Genomic DNA, 23,208 nt, shown 5'->3' with positions numbered 1-23,208 from the left:
TAAAAAGCCTAATACAAATAGTTTACACAGTATATCTGCAGATATAGTAAAATGAATAATAAATCTTTTCATTTCCAGAGACTCATTGCCTTCACTTTTCAACAAAATGAGATTTGTCATCCAAAACTGGCATCAACCAACCATATTTTCTTTACAACTCTTCAAACATACTGAAAAAACAAATCACTAACACATTAGAGGCAAGAGCTATTATCAAGCAAGACCAATGAGCAGCCTGATCATTTTTTATTCTTGATCCACGCAGCCTGATAATTATTTCATTATACATGAAAATTAGTTGAATAAATGTACACAATTCAGATTCAAAATACTCAGAATGATCCGACCAGCATCACTCCTTCACCCTAAACCAAGCTTAAATCTCACACTACCGCATTTCTTTTAAGGACAAATCACTAATTACAACAACTAATTAAATTAACATACACACCAAAAAAAAAAAATCTAATTAGATAAAATCATAAAGGATTACGACTACCTGCCAGCTGCAACCAGCTTTCAATTTGGAAAAGATGGGCAGTGATGTAAAGAAGTTTGTACGATATTCAGTTAACCAGCATGTGATCGAATCCTCCACCAGCCTGAAGAGTTGGCACCCGATTCACCCCAACATTGTGAAGCAACTGCTGCTGCCACCTCCTAGTGGTTTGATCTTCCTAGAAGCATGAACAAAGTGGATGAGACAAAAAAAAGCAGATGCCTCAGAAAAGATAAGCTTTCTATTAAAAATTGAATAAATTTCTCTTCCAGTTCCAGAAAACATGTACAGACATCATTTCTCCAATAATAATAGTTAAAATGGAATGGATTTAAATAACCTAACGAAATAATGGCCAACTACCAATGGTCACCAATAAGCACAACTCATTCAACTTAATCCAGCCTTTATCTAAAACAACCTATGTCAGCAATATGAATTTTTTCTTCATAAAATCCTGAAGCATATCAAACATAACAAAACAAAGACTCCAAACTCTCAGCAAATATGTGAACAAGTAAAGATCAACTTCAACTAGGTCAAGAAAAAGGTATATTTTACTAATAAATATATATTCATAACTCTTCATTTTATAGTAACTGAAATATGTACAAAGAATAGGGATCCGTAACTTCCATATTATTAGTATTTTTCTTTTGAGTACATTATTATTATTAGCATTTAACTAAACCACTAGTTGAACAAAATATTCTATTTTTATCTTTCAATTCAAATGATACAAAATGATTGCTGAAAATGTTTACAGTAAATGCTTTTTGGATTTCAAAGAGATAGCCATAACCATACCAGACCAGTCAAGAAGGAAAGAAGAAGAAGAGCTGGCAAAAACAAAGGGAAAAAAGGAAAAGAACAGAAAAAATTGAATATTTTCCCAAATTAGACAAAAATAATAGGAGCAATATTTAATTTTTCACTTTAACTTTTCTCTATGAAACACCATGTGGCTGCCAGCAAAGCATTACAAATGCCAAATGGCTGCAAAAGAAGCATAACTAGTAGGAATTAGTGTCTAGTTGCTTTAGTGGACTATTACACACATCTCTATTAAAGATTATGCATCTAAATAGAATTATATAGGCTTATTGAATGCAATAAAGATGATGAATTACATTTTTGGCAGAATTTCCAAGGACATTTTTAGGTATTATCCCATGTTGATAAATGAATTCACGTATGGAATTGGCTAACTATAACCCTTCTCAGCAGGACTCTTCAAGATAAAATACAATATGAATAACTGGATTTAATTATAGCCAAAACTAAAAAAAAAAAGAAATATGAATTAAACATCTGTACTTACACGAAGACAAGTACTAAAGGTGGCATCTCGTAACATATCTGGAAGGCAACTTGTTAGCGCATCACAAGCCCTGTATTACGAAGGAAAGCCCAAAAACATGTCAACGTTATGCATAAACCTCAGAAATAAAACTATGGAAAAGCAAAGAAAAGAGGGTGAACTTAGAGCCAAAAATTGACAAGTGACCCCATGATCATCTTCATTAACGAACCTTGGGTTATCAGACAATCGAAGATAACATCGAATAATATGTTTTAATAGTCGTGAAGAGGGTTGCTCAGCAAGTGCTGCAACCATATTTCCTAAAACTCGACCAACTGCAAAAAACCGCTCTGCAGTAGTGCAAATATAGTCCAAGCCAACATCATCTAATAGAATCTTCTGAACTATAAAAGTGGCAACCTGCCATCAAACAATCATTTGTCACAAACCAAGGAAACAAGAACCTTATACATAATGCAATGAATTCGGGACAACCACTTATTAAGTATGACAGAATCAACTCTAATGGTGAGGTACAACAGCTGTCAAGTGCACATCAATTTCAGATTTTTCGTAGTTCACCAAAGTTGGGTGTATGAAGCCCCACACTATAACATACTATAGCTCAAGTGAACATAGAAGCTAATAAAATTTCTACAAAAAGGGGTGGGGATAGGAGTTGGAACTTCTGCAAATTGGATCTCATTACCACATTTATTAGCTGGCATATGACCAAACCCTATGAAAAGTAAACAACAGAATGAGAACATGTCCCTTTTGAACTAGTCATGTTAGACAAGACTCAGCAACCACATAAGAAGCAAAACATCTAAAACCCTTACCATACCAATTTCTTAATGAGAAGAGAGTTGGCAACATTTGTAAAGCAAAGTTGGTGCTCTTGACTAACTTAAAAGACCTCCAGGAGATTGAAAAAAAAAAAAGGGAGGGGCCATCAGCTAGAAATAGCAAAACCCAACCCAACCCAACCCAAATCCCAGAACAACCTAATCTTCAGAACTCAACAGCCTAAACCTAAACCCAAATCCAATACCCACTTATAGTAGATTAACAGTGGCAAGACATGAATCAAACCTGATGCAATACAAACTCCTTCAAATTGAAATGATTCCACCCAAAACCTGACTTAACCCACCCACCGACCACCTCTGGCATCACCTAATGGTGGTTTCACTAACAAAATATGGCACAAGCATAAGCCTCCAAGGCATGCTATCTCAACCCCAAATTGACTTGAAATATAGAGTGAATGACAAGACACGCTTCAAGATGCTAAGGAACAATAAAAATATATATTCTAATTTACTTTACAGTTATATAATGTAAGCAAAGTTGAAACATTGCATGTGCTCACTATCAGGTGTGCACAGGCAGGTCTTTGCCTAGTCCAAGTCCAAGAAAAAATTGGAATAGACGGGACTCGAGTGGAGCTTAGATTTTGATGCACAAGCCCTTCCATAAAGTCCAATTTAGTACAAAGCTTACATTAAAAACATATACACTGTTATAAAAAATCTAATAAATCAATATATAAATACATAAAATATACATTAAGTGATAATATTCTTGGCATTGTTATGAAAGTATGTATTCAAGTCTGCCAAAAAATTTAAAATGTGATGTATTTCCAGGCCTGAGCAGGCTGCCAGACATGGGAACCCCCAGGCATGCATGTCGGTTAACACACAATTCCACCCAAATTTCGCTATTTGAATGATAAACATATTTTCAGATGGAATACACAGGAAAACAGAAAAAGTAGATAATTTAGAACAATTGGAAAAGTGAAGTTACAAAATCAACAAACTCAACTGTTTTCGACAGTTCACTGCCCATCTCCATTGTGCGCAGGCATAGTGGGATTATCTCAGTCGAAAGAAGGAAGCTAATAACTTCAGTATCATCAACCTGCAAAAGAAAGAAAGTAAGCTCATTTTATTATTATCTTTAGAATCATTATGCAGACATCTATGAATATTAACAAAGAGATCATTGCTAGTTTGGCTCAAATTTGACTGCTAAAATCTCACTTTCCCACACATTAATTGTTGCAAGCAGCAGATATTACTAAAGAAAACCCAACATACAGAGCATCTATTGTGTGCTCTCAAATTTAAGGGACTGAAATAGAGAAAGAATAGCAAAAGCAATATATGTAATTTACTTTTTTTTATAAATCAATTTACATTTTACAAGTGGAAAGACATTACTAACTACCTAGGAAATAAACGGGACACATCCCTCGGCGATAAAGAGATGTACAACAGCACAAAATATGGGGGGAACTTCCTAGTTCATGTAGTTCACTGAATTAGCTCCTAATAAACATGCAATGGAAAATTCTTACAGGCTAGCTGATTACAGAGTTCAAGTGACATATGAGAAAACCAAATTGAAGATAGGTCTCTAGGATAGATATGGAAGCTTTTTCTTTACACAAATTAGTGCAAGTCTCATTGACCATTAATTTCCAGAGGCTGATATCAAAGTTTATAATCATCTGTTGCGGATCATGGAAAGTCCTTCATCCTATTTACGGCAGTAAGTGAACCACATCTTTGTTTTTCTCTACGTTTCTATCATAGATTTTACACAAGGCCACTTCAATTCTCCCGATGATCATAGACTACTGCTTTGCCTTTAGAATTCTTTCAGACTCTTCTTGGATTACGCATTTCCTTCTAGCATGTTCTAGTTAAATGTATAATGGCATTACAATCCATGAAGATCACATTGCTGGTAACTCGACAACTTAAATCAAAGCAAGAACAAATTACCTTCACCAAGGCACCAATGACACCTAAGCTAGTAAGCCTCAAGTACTCAAAAGGCCTTGATTTACTTGTAGTATTAAGGAAAGGATACAGATACAAGGGTATGTGAGCTGCAAATGGAAAATAATTAGTGAGAGGCGTCAATTAGAACACTTACAACTTTATGTAGGTGATGAAAAGATTATCTGTCATTTATTAATTAAATAGAGGAAGCAAGAAAGTAACATCACTAGTGCATAAGCCCAAAGATATTACTTTGAGAGGAGAGAGAGGGGGTGAAAAGAACACACTAAACACGCAGCAAATGGACTAAGCAACCAAGTAATAATGTGGAAACACCAACACAATGCAACCCTCTACGAACGAGCTATGCACACAGCCCAAAGTCATAGGGGTGCAGTGGAAAGGACTTTTAGTTCAAAGCTACCTAGAAAAGACAATGGCACGAAAGTCCAACATTAATTCAAGCTTTCTGCAATTACAACCTCAAAACAAAGAACAATTAAGAAACCAATTTACTCCCACTGTCAATATTCTTCTCTTTGGAAAAGCTCAAAGACTAAGAAAATGCATTAAATTATAGCTGGCGATTTTTACCCCTACATAAACTGAGTGCGTATAACTCCCTTTTGTATCATAGTTGTAAAATTTATTAAAAGATGTTGGAATTTTTGCAATAATTACCCTTTGACTTTTGATTGTATACAATTTTTAAGGGGCATCCAAAAATAGAAAATCAGGACAGTTGTTAAAATATTAAGTATATATCAATCCATTTCATTTACTAATCAGCTACTAAATAAATTTTCCAGTAGTCTTTTCACTGGACTTACAGTTGAAATAAAATTTTAATAATTAAGAACCGTAGGGGTCTTTTGCTTTAACACAAAACCATTTTAACAAATAACTACATTAAAAGAAGGATTATTAGATATAAATTATCGGTAGAGTTTTAAACTCCAGAACCAGGGTTAAAGGTTTTCCATATGTCCATTTAAAGTTAAATGATTTATTAATTTTCAAAAATATGTCCATTTAAACTTACTTGTGGAATTTAAAAACTCCATTGCCAGCGTATAGGAGAATTTTTCCAAAGAAAAGAAATGTTATTGTGAAAAAAATACTTCAAGTATCACTTATAATGTTTATTTCACGATCTCAAACTGCTATTCTCCCTACCCAAAGGATATTCAACTTTTATGATTAGCAACAAGAAATCTCAATAGAATGCCTTGTACTCAGGTACTTAGAAGCAATTACAATATGACAACATGGCAATCCTATTTCAGAGGATAATCCATAATTGATCACAAAATGTTCTGATATTCAATGCAACTTCAACAATCAATTAAAAAAAAAAATAAAAAGCAATGCACAGTGAAACCAGTAAATATCCATGTCGTGTTAAGCAACAAGGTACATATCTCAAAACCAAACAAGTATTCTCATCAAATAATGACATACCATTTAGGAATAACATCCTTGTGTCTGGATGAGAAGCTACACACTGTAAGATGAAAAATTTATGACGCATTAACAGCGCCTTTGAATTGACCAATAATAAACAAAAATAGTGCAAAACTTTATTTTTTTTCCTCTTCAATGACAATATGAGAAAAAATGTAAAAGAAACTGAAAGGCAACATTAGAGTAATGAGTTACTATTAGTGAAGTAAAAATTCAACATAACAGAAGCACTAGAAAAGGCCAAAAAGATATCACCTGCAGTAGAGCAAGGGCATTACAAACTCGATTTGATTGAGCTGGAGTTAGATTTGGTGGTGAGAGAACAGGATAAATTGAAACTATCTCCTGCAAGTAAAAATGGTTTAGCAATAATGAATTGAGACAGAATAAGCCCCTAACCATGATAATTTTTCAATTTCCAATTGGTAACTCAATTGATAAAAGAATATATAAGAGAACATCTAGCATGTATAAAGTGGTCATTAGACTCAAAACGACAAGAATCCACTTGTTTGAAAAAAATTAATGATTTAAAATGTTTCCATATGTATGATAAAAGTGTAAAATAAACTAAAAATTCAATTTACATCAGATATACCCTTATTTTGAAGTAAAATTTGACTTACGGTTTTTTTCCCAATAAGTCATCTCTCACTAGCCCAAAAGTAATAAAACTTTCTAATAAAACTACTTCTTCTACCGTTTCCTATCCCCTTTCTTATCGTGTAGGTCATAAAAGGAGGGAATATTTTGCAAATTGAGTTAAAATGAATTTATATGGAATAATGCACACATCATAATGAAGTTGCAAAAGATAAAAATTTCACATACCACAAACAACTAAAAAAAGAAGAAAGGAACTCGTGGTTTTATGTTTACAAAGAAAATGTTGAACATTGTAAAATCTCTAAGAACAAACAAAACCCAAGTCAAATACGGAAACACTCAAAGAGTACACTAGCACATCTGCACTCATCATACAGATGTACAATCTCCATGGATCTGGTAAAACAAAGTGCATGTTAATCAAGATGAATAGGAATGTTACCTAACTAACAACATATACATACCATCTTTTTCATATTCTAGTTTTGAAGAGATAATACCATTATATTTCACTTTAACTTCAAATAATATTTAGCTGCCTATCCTCATTTTGATTGATGTTCATGCCCAAGCTTACAGTGCTAGCTTACACCAGCAAAAACATGAAAGATAACATCTTGCTAAAAGATATGCACCATAAGTAAAGCATAGAAAACAACAGAAGTAGCATCCATGACTCAATTGAAGAAAGATGATCAAATGAACTTACCAAGTTCTCTACCAAGCCTATATGCATTAGACAGTGAATAAGAAATTTAAAAAATCACAGAGAAAGGGAATGGGAAAGGGATGAAAGAGGGGAGTAATTTTGAACTACCAACTATAAATAGCATACCTGTAAAAGTGCAGCAATAGTACCAAAAGAATTCCACAACAATGGAGCCAAATCTTGAAACAATTCTCTCTTCTAAAAATAAAAACAAAAACAAGTTTATTAGGCATACCTGTATGAGTGCAGCTATAGTACCAAAACAATTCCACACGAAAGGAGCCAAATCTTGAAATAATTCCTTGTTCTAAAAAATATACCATAGGTAGACACTAGTTTATAGTAGTAACAGAAAAATGCTGAACGGCTAAATTGCATAAACACATACAGAGAAAGAAAAATGAGAGGAGATTAAGTTGCAGAGATTAACCTAATAAGGTCTGTGAACAAGAAAAACAACTATTCTGGGTTATTTATCTCACTTTTAGATCTTTACAAATAACACTGAACCTAAATATTTTATTTTTAAAAATGATGAATTCACTTCAATCAACCACCCATATGCCCATATCACTAACTATAGTGAGTGGTTGACTAATTTGCTCCTCTCAAGGTAGGACAAGTATTTCAACCTGAAGATAAAGCAAGCAAATGCGGCTAAATGCAATGCTAAATGCTTTACAATGAAACCAAAACCATTGCATGAGACAATTAACAAGCATAACATGTAAAGGAGAAAAAAGAAAGAGCCAAAGCAATTTTCAGTTGCCAACCCCATTTTATCCTTAGGGAATAAATATGAGAGCGTTACTCTAAGAAAGAACCAAATGCAAAATACATATGATCTCCTTCAAGGCCATTGTTCATTCAAGGAGCTAAACGTAAGAAATGGCGTGCAATGCAACCATAAAAAGGACACTAGTAAACAAGACCGAAAGGCTTAATACAAATAAATAACCCATATAAGTAAAAATTCAAAGATTACTTTTAAAAACAAGAGGACTCGTAAAACTTGATACCATACAAGATAAAGAGTAGATTAGTGAGAAGATTCTAAAATTTTCAAGGCTCTAGATGGACCATTAACACATTCTTAATTCTACCCTCTTCTAGTTCAATCCAAACTTCTAATAATAACCATTCTCGGGAATCTCTTTTTCCCAAATTTAACAATATCATAATTTAATAGTCCTTATCCTCTAGAGCCTGAAAGACACTCTAATTTTCACATCGGTATTCATTTATCAATGACTACTTTGCCAAAACCATGGTAACCACCATTAATATGTATGCCATACCCATTTTCATGAATTTCATTTTCTTTCAGGAAAATAACCCAAAATTTAACAAAAAAACATAACATGTTTACAGGAATTAGTTTCTTCCTATCCACATTTCCATATCTTTTTAATATCTTTTAGAAGTAACACAAATATAAAAAATGGCACCTTTGCATATGGTTTCTATGGGTTTCCTCATCACCTAAAAACAGAAAAAATCAAATCAAATATCCCTCGAATTCCCTATTTAATTTAAACCAAAACCCTACATTATCAAACACATAAAAGAGAAGAAAAAGAACCATCATTTACTCAAATACTATAAAAAGTTAAAAACTTTGTTGATTATTTTACCTTAGATAGTTCGAGAAGAGCGTTTTCTCGGAGATCAGGGTTGCTCAGATCGAGAACCAAATGCTCCGCCGATGCCATTTTCCGATCCTTATTCGCCGGAGCTCCGGCGACAATTGGATTCGACGCGCTGGGCCCCCCAAAAGGCGCGTTCATTGGTAAAGATTGAGGCAGATTTACCGTTTGCATATGTTACAGAAAAGGAAAAAAATAAAAAGCAAAAACGAATACCTTTCTTGTTGCAGTTTTCTTTTCTTTCAAAATTCTTGCTTCAAATGAGATAATTTTCTTTTTTTTTTGTTTCTATTGAGTTCAGAAAGTAAAAAGAGTTGAAGCCACGTGCATTAGATGCGCGTGAGCGCCTTTGGTGGTCATCCTCGAGGAGTAACAGTTTTTTTTTTTTTCCTAATTTTATGTGTTTTTTATTGGAATTTAAAACTGAAAAGGTATTCAACTTTGGCCCTGCAATTGACATGAAATGTGTAATTGAATCCTTGTCCTTTTGTTTCGTTTGGGAGGATTTTTTTCATCAATTTTTTTTATTATTTTTATATAATTATAATTATTTTAATATAAAATAATAAAAATAATTTTAATTCACAGACAACATAGTATGAAAATATTAAAATTAAAAAATATTTATGTCTAATATTTCATATATTGGGACTAAATTTTCATTATTGATTATTTATATTACGTTATGAGCATTGAATTTTTATCAATTATTTGATTAAATATATGGTTTTTAATTTATTGTAAATTATAAAATTTTTATAAAAATATTTAAATTGAAAGAAAAAATATAAAATATAATTATAAATTTTGATGAAAAAGTTTTAATTTAGATTTTATTTTTTCTTTCCTGTCTTTTTGTATATTATTATTATTATTATTATATTTTTAGATTTTATTTTTTATATTATAATAAAAAAATGAAAAATTTATTTTGTTTTTTATAAAAATTCAAAACTATAATTTAATATGATTTTTTTTTTAATTTTCATACAATCAAACCCTAAATTATGAGATCTAAAACGTAATTTTTTGTTGTTGTTGTATATTATAATAAATATTAACAAATAAAAAATTTTTATGTTTTAATAATTTCATTCCTTTCCTTTTCCTTCTCTTTCTCTTTAACTTTCTTTTCTTTCTTTTTGTTCTCTACACAAAGCAAGAAAAAGTTATATGGTAATCAATTGGACAATTCAAATCTAAAATTAAAACTTCCTTCTCCGTATATATAATCATTATATTTTACATTATAAACTTTTAAGGGTATTTAAATTTATTTAAATGAATGAAATGACAATAATATCACTTTGAATATATAAGATAATGATAAAAATCAATTTAATTTGACCAACTCAATATATATTTTTTTTAAATGATAAGGATTTTCAATTCTCACAAGAATGAGAATGGAAAGACAATTTCTCATTAAGGTTAGGATGAAAATGAAAAGGGTAAAAAAAAGCCAAGGTCTGTTACGAAAATGCCCTCCTCATTCCAATCCTGTCATATTAACATCCCTAATTCCATTGAAAAATATCATTTGTTATTTTAATAAGCTCCTTACCATTATATGTTAAAAAATAAAATTTTCCTTGCCAGTATAAGTGGGTTTGCCACACAAATTGACAAATTATGGACTATATTGGCTTGATTGAAGTTTGCAATTACTATACTATATTGGTCAAATTATGTCAAATATTTCTATATTTTGTGAAATTTTGAAATTTGATTTTTATATTATAATTCATATAAATTTGGTTTTTATATTATTTTGATTTAATAATCTTAGTTCAATTATTAATTTTATAATTTTTTTTACCATTAAAAATGCTAACGTTGTCATTGACTTAAAGGCGTTAATATTGACTTTGCTGATGTGGCGTTGACATGCTAACTTTACAAGTAGAATGGATGAAATTAGTTATTAATTTATGCAAATGGTCTTTGTACTCATAAATTTAAAAATTTAGCCCTTGCACTTGCACGAAATTTTAAATTTAATCCCTCTAATACAAAAAATATTTTGAATTTTTTAGAAATTTTTTAGTTTTTTAAAATATTATGTTAGCCTTAAATTAGTCTTTATTTTGAAATAATAAAATATTAAGTTAAATAAGCTTGATTAAGATTTTGAAAAAGATTTATTTGGTACAGGTTCTTAAGTTTTATTATTTTTTGTACTAAACAAATAATATGATTTTTAAAATTTAAACAAACATTTATTTATGTTTTCTTATTTCTCAAATCAAAATTATTTTTAACCATTATTTATTTGAACTTAAATAAAAGTCCAATTGTTATTTTTAAAATGAACTTATTCATTTTGGACTCAATACAATTTTAATAATATTGATTTTGAGAAATAGATTAACTTAATAAAGTTATTTTATAAAAACAAAGTTTTTCAATATTAAATTTGTTTAATTTTTTTGTATTAATTCAAAAGGTTTTAATATTTGAATTTTATATGGTTAAAAAGCTTTTTGAGTCTACTTTTTAATGGATTAAACAAAATCTAAATCTAAATTTTTTAAGAAAAGATTTTAAATTTTTACTAAATACTTTATAGTTGTCTAAAAACTACACAATTGGTAGTTTTGAAAATTCATTATAATTCGTATACAATGAATTAGGTGATAAATTTTAAATGGATAGAAAGCTTTTAAATCTATTTCTAAATCTTCAAACGGTTTTTGATTTGGAATTGCATAACTCAAAATATGATAAAATTAGTGAAGAGAGTGCAAAATAAGATTCAACTGCCTGGCTTGACTGGATTGATCCCCTGGGTTATAGGATTAATCCTCTGACCAAAACCTATCGATTCTTTCAGTTGTAATGGTCAAAAATGAAATGAAATACATGAACCAATCTATCCCTTCCAAGAAGGAATCAATTTCCTATGCTTAGAAACATTCCAACGACTAGTTTATCAAGCTTTAACAGCTATTTTCAACTTCAAACCATCCCTAAACTACTAGTTCCTCATTTCCTCTATAAATTGGGCATCCCAACACACGAAGAAGGATGATGAATCAAGAAAGCAAGAACCAACAAGCTATATTTTTATTTTCTTAAAGAATTAAGAGTTGTCAAAGCTTAAAAATTCATATCTTTTGTATTTATTGTATCTAAATCATATTTATTATTCATTCATAATTTCCTTCTACTTAAACTTGACAAACACTTAGCTTTTGAGAGGTGTTTTAAGTTTGTATTTTTATTAAATAATTTTGTAATCAAGAGGTGAGGTATCATTTTAAATTTGTGAGATTAAGAGGTTGCTACTTAGCCTATAAAGTAGAGAGTGTTATGTTGCTATCTAAGCCTTAAAAAAAGATAGAGTTATAATTTCAATTAAAGAATAGTGGATTGAAGCCTTTGTGTGAACAACCAAGAAGAGAAAACGTAAATGCCCTGTGAATAAGGACCAACATTTATAAATCTTTGTATTTGATTTCTCTATTCCTATCTCTTTACTTTGCATTTGTTTTAAGATTATCAATTTATTGTTATTTGCACCATATTTTGATATTGATCTTAATTTTCAATTCAATTATATTTTGAAATCATTGTTTGGGAAGAACTTAGAAAAATCTAATTCATTATTCTCTTGGATTACCATCTCACCTAAATAGCTAATATATTAAATTTTAAAAATTATCAAATATTTTATCATAATAATCTATCACAATATTGAAAAATCTATCACAATATTCCATTATAATTTTCATTTACTGGCACTAATTCTATCATAAGGGGAAAAAATCTTATACAAATCTATTAAAAATCTATTACAATTTTTTAAATATAATACATATCTGTCACTATCTAATTTTAATCAAACTATTATTTTTATTAATTTATTAAATGAATTAAAATTATAATTTTATCCCATAAGACTAAAATTATTCGTTAAAGGGATAATATCCCATTTGACCCTTGAACTATTACATTTTTCTAATATGGTACCTAAATAAAAAAAAATTATAATCTGGTACTTAAACTACATTTTTATGTATTAAACTACCCTAACTATCAACACCGTTAACCCTAAATGCTTATTTGACATGAACATCCAATAAGATGCTAACATATATTAAAAAATCTAATTAGTGTTACATCTTCAATGTCACGTCAATATTCAAAGAAATATTTTAAAAAATTTTAAAAAATTCTAAATTTTTTTTAAAATGTTTAAAAAATTCAATATAAAAGCTAAACTTTTTATTTAATTTTATTTTTTCCTTCCACTCCACAAAAAAAAAAATTCTATCTCAAATAGTAAACAATCAACCCTTCTTTAATCTCGTTTTCGGCATCAACCACCACTACCTTTGTCGCTCACCACCAGCTTTTAATGTTCATTGGCACCGATTCGTCTTCAAATTTCACTAAAAAGCTTATTTCTTCCTTTTCGTTCTTGCTTTCAAGTTGGTTTTCGCAAAAACATCATAGATTTTCCTAAATCTAAGCCAAAATCCATAACTATCAATGCCCAAAAGCCCAACCACCGCTCCAAATGACATTTCTTTGAAGTATGTCCTTTACCTAGCCCTAACCTCTATCCTCACAAAAAAAAAAAAAAAACCAAGTTGAAACCCTTAGAAAAGTCTCAAACTGAGACTCATGGCACTCTGTTTTACTATTATGTTTTTTCTTTTCTTGTGTTTTACTTCTGTAATTTTTTTAAGCTGCTTCTCCCTTTTTTAAAAGACATGTTTGACTTTTTTTTATGTTTTTTTGTGTGCCAAGATGGGGTTGTGTTTTGTTGTGGTGGTAAGGGTGAATAGATGGGGCTTTGGGTTTAGTTGGTAGGTGTTGGTGGGTAAAATGGTGGTGGCTTAAGTATAGAAGGTAGTGGACTGGATTTAAGGGTGGTGGGTGAATTGTCAAACAGTGGTATCTTATAGTGATGTTGATCAAGTGAGGTTGGTGACAAAAGGGGTTTTGGTCGTTGGTGTTGATAGTGGTTAAGGGATTTCGATCATGATGTTGGCAAAGGCTATGGGATTTTTGAATGTTGAGAGCTTTTTAATTTTTTGTGTCTTCCTCTTTAGCCAACCCCCTCTATGGTTTTTCCCAATTAACAATCCAAGTAGTTCAATATATGGATTACCTTCTTTTAAAATTCAGCTTGGGAGAAATGAAAATAAGAAAAAGTCAACCTTTAAAAGGTACCAAGATTTTCAGAGGTGGATGTGGAAAGAATGTTATAATTCCTCTACTTTGTGTGTCATAAAATATGGAAAGAAAAGATGTGTGCAGTTGTTGGTTGTTTGTGATACGTGCTTTGGCTCTCGTACCCTAGAGGAAATGCATTCTGGTTACTACCACCTAACATTTAGCTCCATTAACAATAGTTTTAAATTCGCATTTAAATTATTTTTAAATCTTCATTTTTTTAATTTTTCAATTTTTTTTCAATTTTTTAGATTTTTTAAAATTTTGATTTTTTTGAATATTTTTAATCTTATTTAAAATTTTAAAATTTTTTAATGTTTTAAAAACTTTTTAAAAGATTTAGAATTTAATTTTTTTAATTTAAAAAAATGAATATTTAAAAATTTTTTAGAATTTTTTAGAATTTTTCTTTAAATGATAACATAATATTAATGATATGACACTAACTGAATTTTTTGACACGTGTCAATATCTTATCGGATGTTCATGTCATATTAGTGTTTAGAGTTATCGATGTTAACAATTGGAGCAGTTTAATATACAAAAATATAGTTTAAGTATTAGATTAAGTTTTTTTTATTTAGGTACTACATTAGAAAAAATACAATAGTTTAAGGGTCAAATGGGATATTATCCTATCTTCAATAAGTGTTTCTATTCCTTTAAATTAAATCATATTTAAATGATTTTTTGTAATGAAATATAAGTTCAAGATTCTAAATACATTAAAATAATTTATTAAACTTTATGTGTATTAGTTTTAAAATTAATTTTATTATTTAATTTAACATAACTATATAAATTCCTTTTGCAAAAAATAAAAAAATTTAAAAATTCTTATTATGATATATGATATTGATACTTCGGTTATCAAAAAAATATTACCTTGTTTCGTTTTATTATGATTCAAACTTTGTACTTCAAATAAATATGAATTCATCTCACATAAGAATTTAGATTTGAATCTCTTATTTTGTTTGATTAGATAGAACAGTCATTTTATTTATAATCTATTTCGAATTCATAACAAATGTAACTTTATTCAATAATTTGGTTAGTTATAAATTTTGTTATATGATATATTTGAACTAATTAAACTAATACTAATTTTGATATTTTAATTTAAATCGTTAATATTATAATTTATTAATATAATGACAATAACAATATTGTTAATATGATATGATATCATTAATAATTAATTATATATAATAAAAAATAATATATTTCTAATTTTTTTATATTAGAGAAACTAAAATATGTTTAAATTTTAATATTTTTAAAAAACTATATTTAAAATATTTTTTATATTAGAGAGACTAAATTTCAAATTTCGTTGAGTATAAAAACCATCTACATAATTTAACAATTAATTTCATTCATCCAAGTTACCACCACTACAAGTTAACACCACATTAGCAAAATCAATATTTTTAACGGCAAAAAAATAATGAAGTTAGTGATTAGACTAAGATTTATTAAATCAAAATTGTATAAGGATTAAATTTATATGAATTACAGTATTTGGTCTAAATTCTAAATTTTCGTAAAGTATAAGGACCTTTAGCTAGACTTGTTCAAAGACCAAGTTATTCGCCCAAGCCCAAAGATCCACTCAAGTTTTGAGAAGGTTTAGATAAAAAATAAAACCCGTTAAATGGGTTCGGACCTAATTTTTAGGTGTGTTTAAAATTTAGACTGAAACTTGAATAAAATATTTAAAACCCAAACTCGGCCTGGTTCGATCCGAATTCACACATGTATATAAGTTTTTTATTTTTATATATACGTGAATTATATATAAATAAATTTACATATATATAAAAATTAAAAATAAAAATTATATATATTTTATCAAACTTAATTTTTACTTTTATATAATTTTTATTTTTAAATTTTTTATATATATTATTTTTATTTTTATTTTATATATATGTAAAATAAATATAATCTCATTAAACTTAATTTAATCACATAATTTTTTAATTTTTTATTATATAAATTAAATTTAATGAGTGGGCTTGAAATTTATTTTTTTAATTTGGGTTAAGTTTGATGCTCGAAATTTCAAGACGAGCTAAATTTAAATAAGTACATAAATTATTAATATCAAATATGAACTCAATCCAAATCTAGCCCAACCTAACCTATGAACACCTCAATCTCTAGCATAATTTGACTTATTATATTATATAAGTTGATCTTTCTAAATTTGATATAAAAATACTATTTATCTTTATATTTTTTATGCACTTATTTTCTTACATGAAGTGAAAAAATTTATAAATTTTTATTGCATCGAATGGTATAAAAAGTGTTAGACAAGTAACATGACACATTTAATGTAGAACAAAAAGATTTTGATAACTTCACATCCCTCTCCACTAATATTAAAGATTTAAATTTATTCAATAATAAATATACCATAAATTTGAACTTTTTTTTTCAAAATAAAAAAAAAGATAAATTTATCTTTTGATTTTTTTATTATTAATTTAACTTTAAATCCTTATTCATATATTTATCATACTGAAAAAAAATTACATATAAATTCTTTCAAATATATAATCTTCAAATATCATATTTAATATCAAGTTAATTAATCCAAATGTCAATTGACATGTTGTTTTAATAATAAATCTGGTTTTCAATTGGTAAATAGATTAGAAAACTTAAAGGAAAGAGAACTTATTATTATTATTTTTTTAAGTTTCTAAATTACTTATTAGTGTTAAGTTGTTCAACGAGGACATTAATTTGAAATCACAAGTTTGAAGGTTGGTTAAAAACGAAGGTTGGTTAAAAACAATGATCAGAGGTTTCTTCAATGTTTGTATTTAATACTCAAGTCAACAATTAGAGAGAGAAAAAAAAATCTTAAAAAAAAAGATGTAAATTGAATGAATCTGCCTTGTCTGAAAGGGACTATTTATACCTATAGGATGAAAATATCGAGTTTAGGTGACCTGAATTTTGATTAGCGAGTTTAAGACTAATGTTGTTGACCTAACTTGATCTGATAGATAAAATCTAATTATGGGGGTGACAAGTCATCATTTTCTTATGCCTTCAGGTGAGAAGTTAAGGAGCCTTAGTTAACATGAGTCCCAAGACTTCAGGTTAACTCGACACATTAGCTTAGATCAAAATGAAGAAATTGCCCCTAATACTTTCTGGAGGAAAAAATTTATAATACTTTTAGGTCATATTTAATACATAAAATTATGATAGTATATGATAAAATGATATTATGAATAAGATTAAATTAAATAATATATTCTATCTTATATTTGATGTGTATAAAGATTAAAATAAAATAATTTATTTATTGATCAAAATTATTCTTTCTCAAAATTTATATAACTTAAATTATTGATATAATTTTTAAAAGTATAATAAGACATACAAGTTTAATCTTGTAGATTAAAAGTAATTATCTTTACTTTAAGATGATTAAATTATCTTATGCCAAAAGGATAATAATCTTTTTTATAATCATATTTTTTTTAATTAGATACAAATTAAATATAATATAAAATAATTATTATATTATCTTATATATTATTGTATGTACCAAACATGATTTTATGACATAAAATACCTTTAATATTATCTTTATATCTTTTATCCTATTATTTATTGGATTGAATAAAATATTATGTATCTAAAATTTTTTAAATTCGCAATATTCAAATGTCAATTATATTATCTGATACAAAGATCAAGACGATGAAAAAATAATTCATTAGTAAATAACAAATTAACATTTCCCAAATCTTAATAGTAAAAAAAAAAAAAAGTGAAAAAAAGGCAAGGAAGCAAAATCAATGTATGTGGACGCAGAGCAGGAGATCTGTCCTCCTTAAATGGGTTTCCCTTAGTTGCTCCCGTCCGTTTGGACTCTTTCTGCCTTTGGCCGCCTCTCATCTCTCGCCTTTTCTCTCACTTTTCTGCATTGAAATTCACAATCTTTTCTCAAAGCAGCCAAAACCCAATTTGTCCTTTGTTTTCCGTTTTGCCTTTCTCTTTTTTTCTTCTGTTTTGCAACTCAAAGTTAAAAAGATTTTGATTTTTGACCCGTTTTTGCATGGCTGAATTTGAAGATATTGGAGCTGATATTAGGTAAAGCTTTATATTTTTTTACCCTTCTTCTTCAATAAAAATTAAACCCATGGTTTTATTTTATTCTTTTTTATCAATTATCTATTGAATATTGGACGATTTATGGAGTATTCAATTGGGGTTTTGTTTGATTTTATTATGCTTGTAAGAATTAGGGAAATATTATGGGAGTGCATTTGTTTTAAATATAATTTTGTTCATTTGTTATTATTTTATTTGATTTGGTATAACCCTTATGTTGTTAGAATTAGCAAGTAATTGAGATCAAGATGTATTTTGATTGGATAAATGGATTTTTTGGCAGCTTATATAACATATTGAAATGTTCTCAAATTTTATTGTTTGGTTTGTTAACTTTAAAAAGATAGGAGAGGAAAGGAAATTAAATTAAATTAAAATTGGAAATATTATAGTTCTCTTTTCTTTGGCCAAGTAAACAAAAAATTCAAGTTTTATGCCTAATACAACTGTTTGGACCAGTTTAGGTGAGGGTTTGGTTTATTATAGAAAAAAAAAAAAAGGCAATAATTAAGGTTCAAAATTTGATTTTGTCTTCCATTGTTGGATGTTATGATGATTATGGAGCATGTTATGATGGTTGCTGATTTGTTGGATTGACAGCTCGGACATTGAAGTTGATGACTTAAGGTGTGACAATATAGCGGAGAAAGATGTCAGTGATGAAGAGATTGAAGCTGATGAATTGGAGAGACGAATGTGGAAAGATCGTATCAAACTCAAAAGGATTAAGGAAAGACAGAAGATTGCAGCCCAACAGGCTGCAGAAAAGCAAAAGCCCAAGCAGGCCATTGATCAGGCACGGAGGAAGAAAATGTCCAGAGCTCAAGATGGGATTCTTAAGTATATGTTGAAGCTAATGGAAGTCTGCAAAGCACGTGGATTTGTCTATGGCATCATTCCAGAGAAGGGTAAGCCTGTAAGTGGTGCATCAGATAATATAAGAGCTTGGTGGAAAGAAAAGGTGAAGTTTGATAAGAATGGGCCAGCAGCCATAGCCAAGTATGAGGCAGAGTGTTTAGCTATGAGTGAGTCAGATAGCAATAGAAATGGAAACCCAAAAAGCAGTCTCCAAGACCTGCAAGATGCTACTCTTGGATCCCTCTTGTCTTCTTTGATGCAGCACTGTGATCCCCCTCAGAGAAAGTATCCATTTGAAAAGAGAATTCCTCCACCTTGGTGGCCAACTGGGAATGAAGAGTGGTGGGTAAAACTAGGGTTACAACAGGGTCAAAGTCCTCCTTATAAGAAGCCACATGATCTGAAAAAGATATGGAAAGTTGGAGTGTTAAGAGCTGTGATAAAGCACATGTCACCTGATATTGCAAAGATTCGGAGGCATGTACGCCAGTCAAAATGTTTACAAGATAAGATGACAGCAAAGGAGAGTGCAATTTGGTTGGCAGTTTTGGGCCGAGAGGAAGCTCTGATTCAGCAGCCTAGCAGTGATAATGGAACATCCAGCATAACTGAAATACCCCGACGTGGTCGTGGTGATAAAAAGAAACCTTTTGCCGGTAGTGACAGTGATTATGATGTTGATGGTGTTGATGATGGAGCAGGTTCAGTTTCTTCCAAAGATGACAGGAGTAATCACCCAACAGATGTGGAGCCTGTGGTTTATATCAGCAATGATGATTCCCATCCAGTGCAAGAGAATCTGCCAGTGGAAAAACAACCTAGGCTGAAAAGACCTCGTTTAATACCAAGCCATGGTGATCAACAACCTGGACCATCTCATGATGAACATGTGAATGACAAGTCAAGAAGCACCCTGCTTGACATCAACCAAACTGATGTATCATTTCTGGAACATCAGATGCCTAGCACTCGGCAGGAAAATGATGCAAGCAAAGTGTTGAGGAATGTGGAGAACGGTTTAGATGTTCAATCACATCCACCTGCAACTGAATACTGCCATTATCCTGCCATTCCTTGTGCTAGTGAAATTTCCACTCAGAGCATGTATGTAGATGGACGGCCAATGCTCTATCCGATAGTGCAACATGCTGAGCTGCACCATGGTGCTGCATATGAATTTTACAATCTATCGGTTGAATTTGGGCCTGGTCGTGATGGCCAGCAAACTCAGATGGAGATGAATGTACCGCAGTTGAGGCCAGAAAATGGGGTTGATGTATCAGCTCCAGGTAGGAGTGAACATGAAATTGCTGGGGGAGTATTGCACCATTATGTGAAAGACCTATTCCATAATGAGCAAGATAGAGCTGTTCATAATCCCTTTGGTTCTCCGACAAGTGATCCGTCATTTTATGGTGGATGTCACGGCCCCTTTGAGCTTCCATTTGATGGTACAAGTGCACTAGAGGAACTACTTGATGATGACTTGATAGAGTACTTTGGAGCTTAGCTTGGAAAATTTGAGATGTCAGAGAATAGATTTGTAAGTAAACTTTTTCTCTTCAACCCCCTGTTTCATCTATGAATGATTCATAATTTGGTCTCGGGCAATTTATTTGATGTTGATTTTGCAATAACTGTGAAATTATGCATCATTACTTACCTGGATGGAGGAATTTCTGTTATCCGTTGTCTTAGTCTTTCTAGTACAGGTGTTATCATTTGAACATGCAAAGACTGTAAGTCAAGTCAAATTTTCTAATTTAGTTTTGTTCATCTTGTTTCAAAGAAGACAAACAAAAACATGATTTTTTGTGTCATATTCCCGGGGATCCCTGAATGGTAATTGCCATGAAGGGCTTCATGTAACTGTTTCAATTTTAGAAACCATTCACGTGACAAACTTGTGACATTTTCCTTGCTTCCTTTGGACAAAATAACTCATTAGTTAATATATTTCTTTCCTTGTAAATGAATTTCCATCTGTATATATTTATTATTACACAACCTATGATTTCTCATCACCTCCAACACTACTCCCCTTACTAATGACATCAGCTGCAGCTTTTGATTATTTGTGTTATCTTCAATGTTTTTGCATTTGTGTAGGGCTAGTTTATTGCAGAATAGATGCTTTTTGAGCTTTGGATTATTGTGTAGGACATAGCTAAATTAGATTAGAGCCTTTTCTTAGGGTTACTTCTTAAAGAATCCAATTTTTGCTTGTAAATATGGATTACTTTATTCAAGTTCTTATACAATATTTTGCTTCCCTGGGTTGCTTAAGGCCTCGAAACCATAATTCCTTCCTAAATGCTTCCTGATCAGTGCACCCAAAGTAAACCACACCCATGTAAAAGGTAGGGAAAAAAAACGATCAGGTGAGGGTGGGGTGGGGAAAGAGGGAGCAAGGAAGGAAAACAAAATTTTGGACTTTGGTGATATTTTACAATTTTTGAATGATCTTTAAAATTAGAATCTTTAAGCAAGGCTATACGAAGAGGGAGGAAAGGAAAAATAAGAATCTGAACCTTTATGATATTCTACAATTTCTCAATGTGCTTCAAAAAGCAAGGCCATCTGAGCTCCAAATGGAGATTTTAATCAATCCCCATTCCATAGATTTGTCATTTGTTTGACACTCGTGAGTGGGTTCCCTTATTGGCAATAAAACTTTTGTCTGCTTATGTAATCTCAAATTTAGGATGGGATACAGTCTGATTAAATATTAGTCCTTTCTTTATATTTATCATAGTGAAAAGAAGTGATGAATTGGGTGTGTTAATGGGATGACAAAGCCATTTATCAATAAATGTTTGTTAAGTTGGGCTATGGGGAGAGATACACAAAGACTGAGTGACAGAATAATTGGAGGCTTGGGGCTCAGGCAGTTGATGTCTGAAAGAGAGGGCTTAAGGTTTCTTTGTGTAACTAGTTGTAAATGTTCCATAAAATAGCATATTACATCTAATGATCTGATAACATTTTTTAACTCAAAACTATGGTTTGCCACTTGAACTGGAGAGCAAATAGATTAAGTGTGAATATTGAGGGAATCAAAGCTTGAGTTCTCTTAAGAGATTTTGGCTGTTTGCACTGCACTGCTATTGCTTCGAGTATTAATCCCCACAGAGAAAGAAAATTGTGCTGTTTGTTGTAATCATATAGGAATAAAAAGTTCCATGGTCAGTCTGCATAGTTAGGGAAATCTCAGATGAGGCAAGGACCTGCGAATGGTAGTTAAATTATTAGTAACTTGAGAACGAATTCATACATAATAAGATTTGTGAAGCATGGTGCTCCGAGTTTTGGTTATCTTTGTGTTGCTCATATCAAAACACTAATATTGACAATGCGGTTTCGTCTAGTGAGATTGCCTTGTTGCGAATGATTCAGGTTCGCCAAACTAAGGTTCTTTTACCCTTTTTTTTTTTTTTTTTTTTGTACATATGATCTTGGGTTATCTGCATTTAGCCACTATCTTTTGGAATGAAAAAAAGTTCTTCATGGAAGGAATCAAGTTGGCTTAGCCTTTTGCGAAATGTTTGTCATCTACATCTTCGTGGTTTTGTTTTAGGATGGTTTCAAAATCTTTCATATGGTTTTAACATTTATCCCCTGAAATGTATCCAAACTTAACTTGCAAGCTTTGTAACATCTTTCCAACTTAGAGTAAGGTTTTATTTAGACTCGATAAATACAATTAGGTAACATTATATAAAAATAATAATAAAAAAAATATAAAACTTGTGTAGTGACATTATATAAAAATAATAATAAAAAAACACGAAATTTATACGGTTTAAAATTAAAAAAAAAGACAATATGAGTTTGGTAAAAATAAAAAAAAATTGTATTTGGTATATTCATATGAATTGTGGTATAATAAATTTTGTAATTTACATGTATTAAATATGAAATAAATAAATATAAATACAATTTAGTTTTATTGCTATTCTCCTACTTATTTATATGATCTCAAAAATTTTTTGTTAGAT

The 23,208-nt window shown here is 30.1% G+C and overlaps 2 protein-coding genes across 6 annotated transcripts; one reads left to right on the top strand and one right to left on the bottom strand.

Moving 5' to 3' along the window:
* Positions 1–210: 210 nt before the first annotated feature.
* Positions 211–9,383, bottom strand: LOC111302761 (uncharacterized). Of its 5 annotated transcripts, XM_022898565.2 has the most exons (10): positions 9,242–9,383; positions 9,014–9,140; positions 7,506–7,577; positions 6,320–6,409; positions 6,062–6,104; positions 4,601–4,707; positions 3,636–3,731; positions 2,032–2,222; positions 1,821–1,890; positions 211–677 (listed from the first exon to the last, which is right to left on the bottom strand). In XM_022898565.2, the coding sequence occupies exons 2-10, from the start codon at positions 9,089–9,091 to the stop codon at positions 567–569; spliced, it is 858 nt and encodes a 285-aa protein (XP_022754300.1). In that variant the 5' UTR covers positions 9,092–9,140; positions 9,242–9,383; the 3' UTR covers positions 211–566. The 5 variants fall into 5 exon arrangements, with proteins under 5 accessions (XP_022754300.1, XP_022754297.2, XP_022754298.2 ...); XM_022898562.2 differs by having other exon boundaries at positions 9,014–9,347; XM_022898563.2 differs by lacking the exon at positions 7,506–7,577 and adding an exon at positions 7,615–7,686 and having other exon boundaries at positions 9,014–9,304.
* An 8,734-nt stretch (positions 9,384–18,117) lies between these two features.
* On the top strand, positions 18,118–21,186 carry LOC111302758 (ETHYLENE INSENSITIVE 3-like 3 protein). The gene is made up of 2 exons (XM_022898560.2): positions 18,118–18,331; positions 18,953–21,186. Exons 1-2 carry the CDS (start codon positions 18,297–18,299, stop codon positions 20,718–20,720), a joined length of 1,803 nt encoding a protein of 600 aa, XP_022754295.2. The 5' UTR covers positions 18,118–18,296; the 3' UTR covers positions 20,721–21,186.
* Positions 21,187–23,208: the final 2,022 nt, after the last annotated feature.

The sequence above is a fragment of the Durio zibethinus genome, chromosome 13 (genome assembly GCF_047325235.1).
Source record: "Durio zibethinus cultivar Kanyao isolate XHJ-2024 chromosome 13, ASM4732523v1, whole genome shotgun sequence".
NCBI classification, from domain to species: domain Eukaryota; kingdom Viridiplantae; phylum Streptophyta; class Magnoliopsida; order Malvales; family Malvaceae; genus Durio; species Durio zibethinus.
The sequence above is the reverse complement of the archived record's forward strand: the minus strand, read 5'-3'. Positions and strand labels throughout refer to the sequence as shown.

Excerpts from the sequence above, each read along its gene's own strand:
- LOC111302761 (XM_022898562.2), bottom strand. The coding sequence starts at position 9,199 with ATGCAAACGGTAAATCTGCCTCAATCTTTACCAATGAACGCGCCTTTT. Across the intron at positions 2,223-3,635 it reads GCAGTGAACTGTCGAAAACA|GTTGCCACTTTTATAGTTCA; the intron begins GTTGAGTTTGTT and ends GTTTGATGGCAG. Across the intron at positions 678-1,820 it reads CCTTTAGTACTTGTCTTCGT|GAAGATCAAACCACTAGGAG; the intron begins GTAAGTACAGAT and ends TCATGCTTCTAG.
- LOC111302758 (XM_022898560.2), top strand. The coding sequence starts at position 18,297 with ATGGCTGAATTTGAAGATATTGGAGCTGATATTAG. Across the intron at positions 18,332-18,952 it reads GATATTGGAGCTGATATTAG|CTCGGACATTGAAGTTGATG; the intron begins GTAAAGCTTTAT and ends TTGGATTGACAG.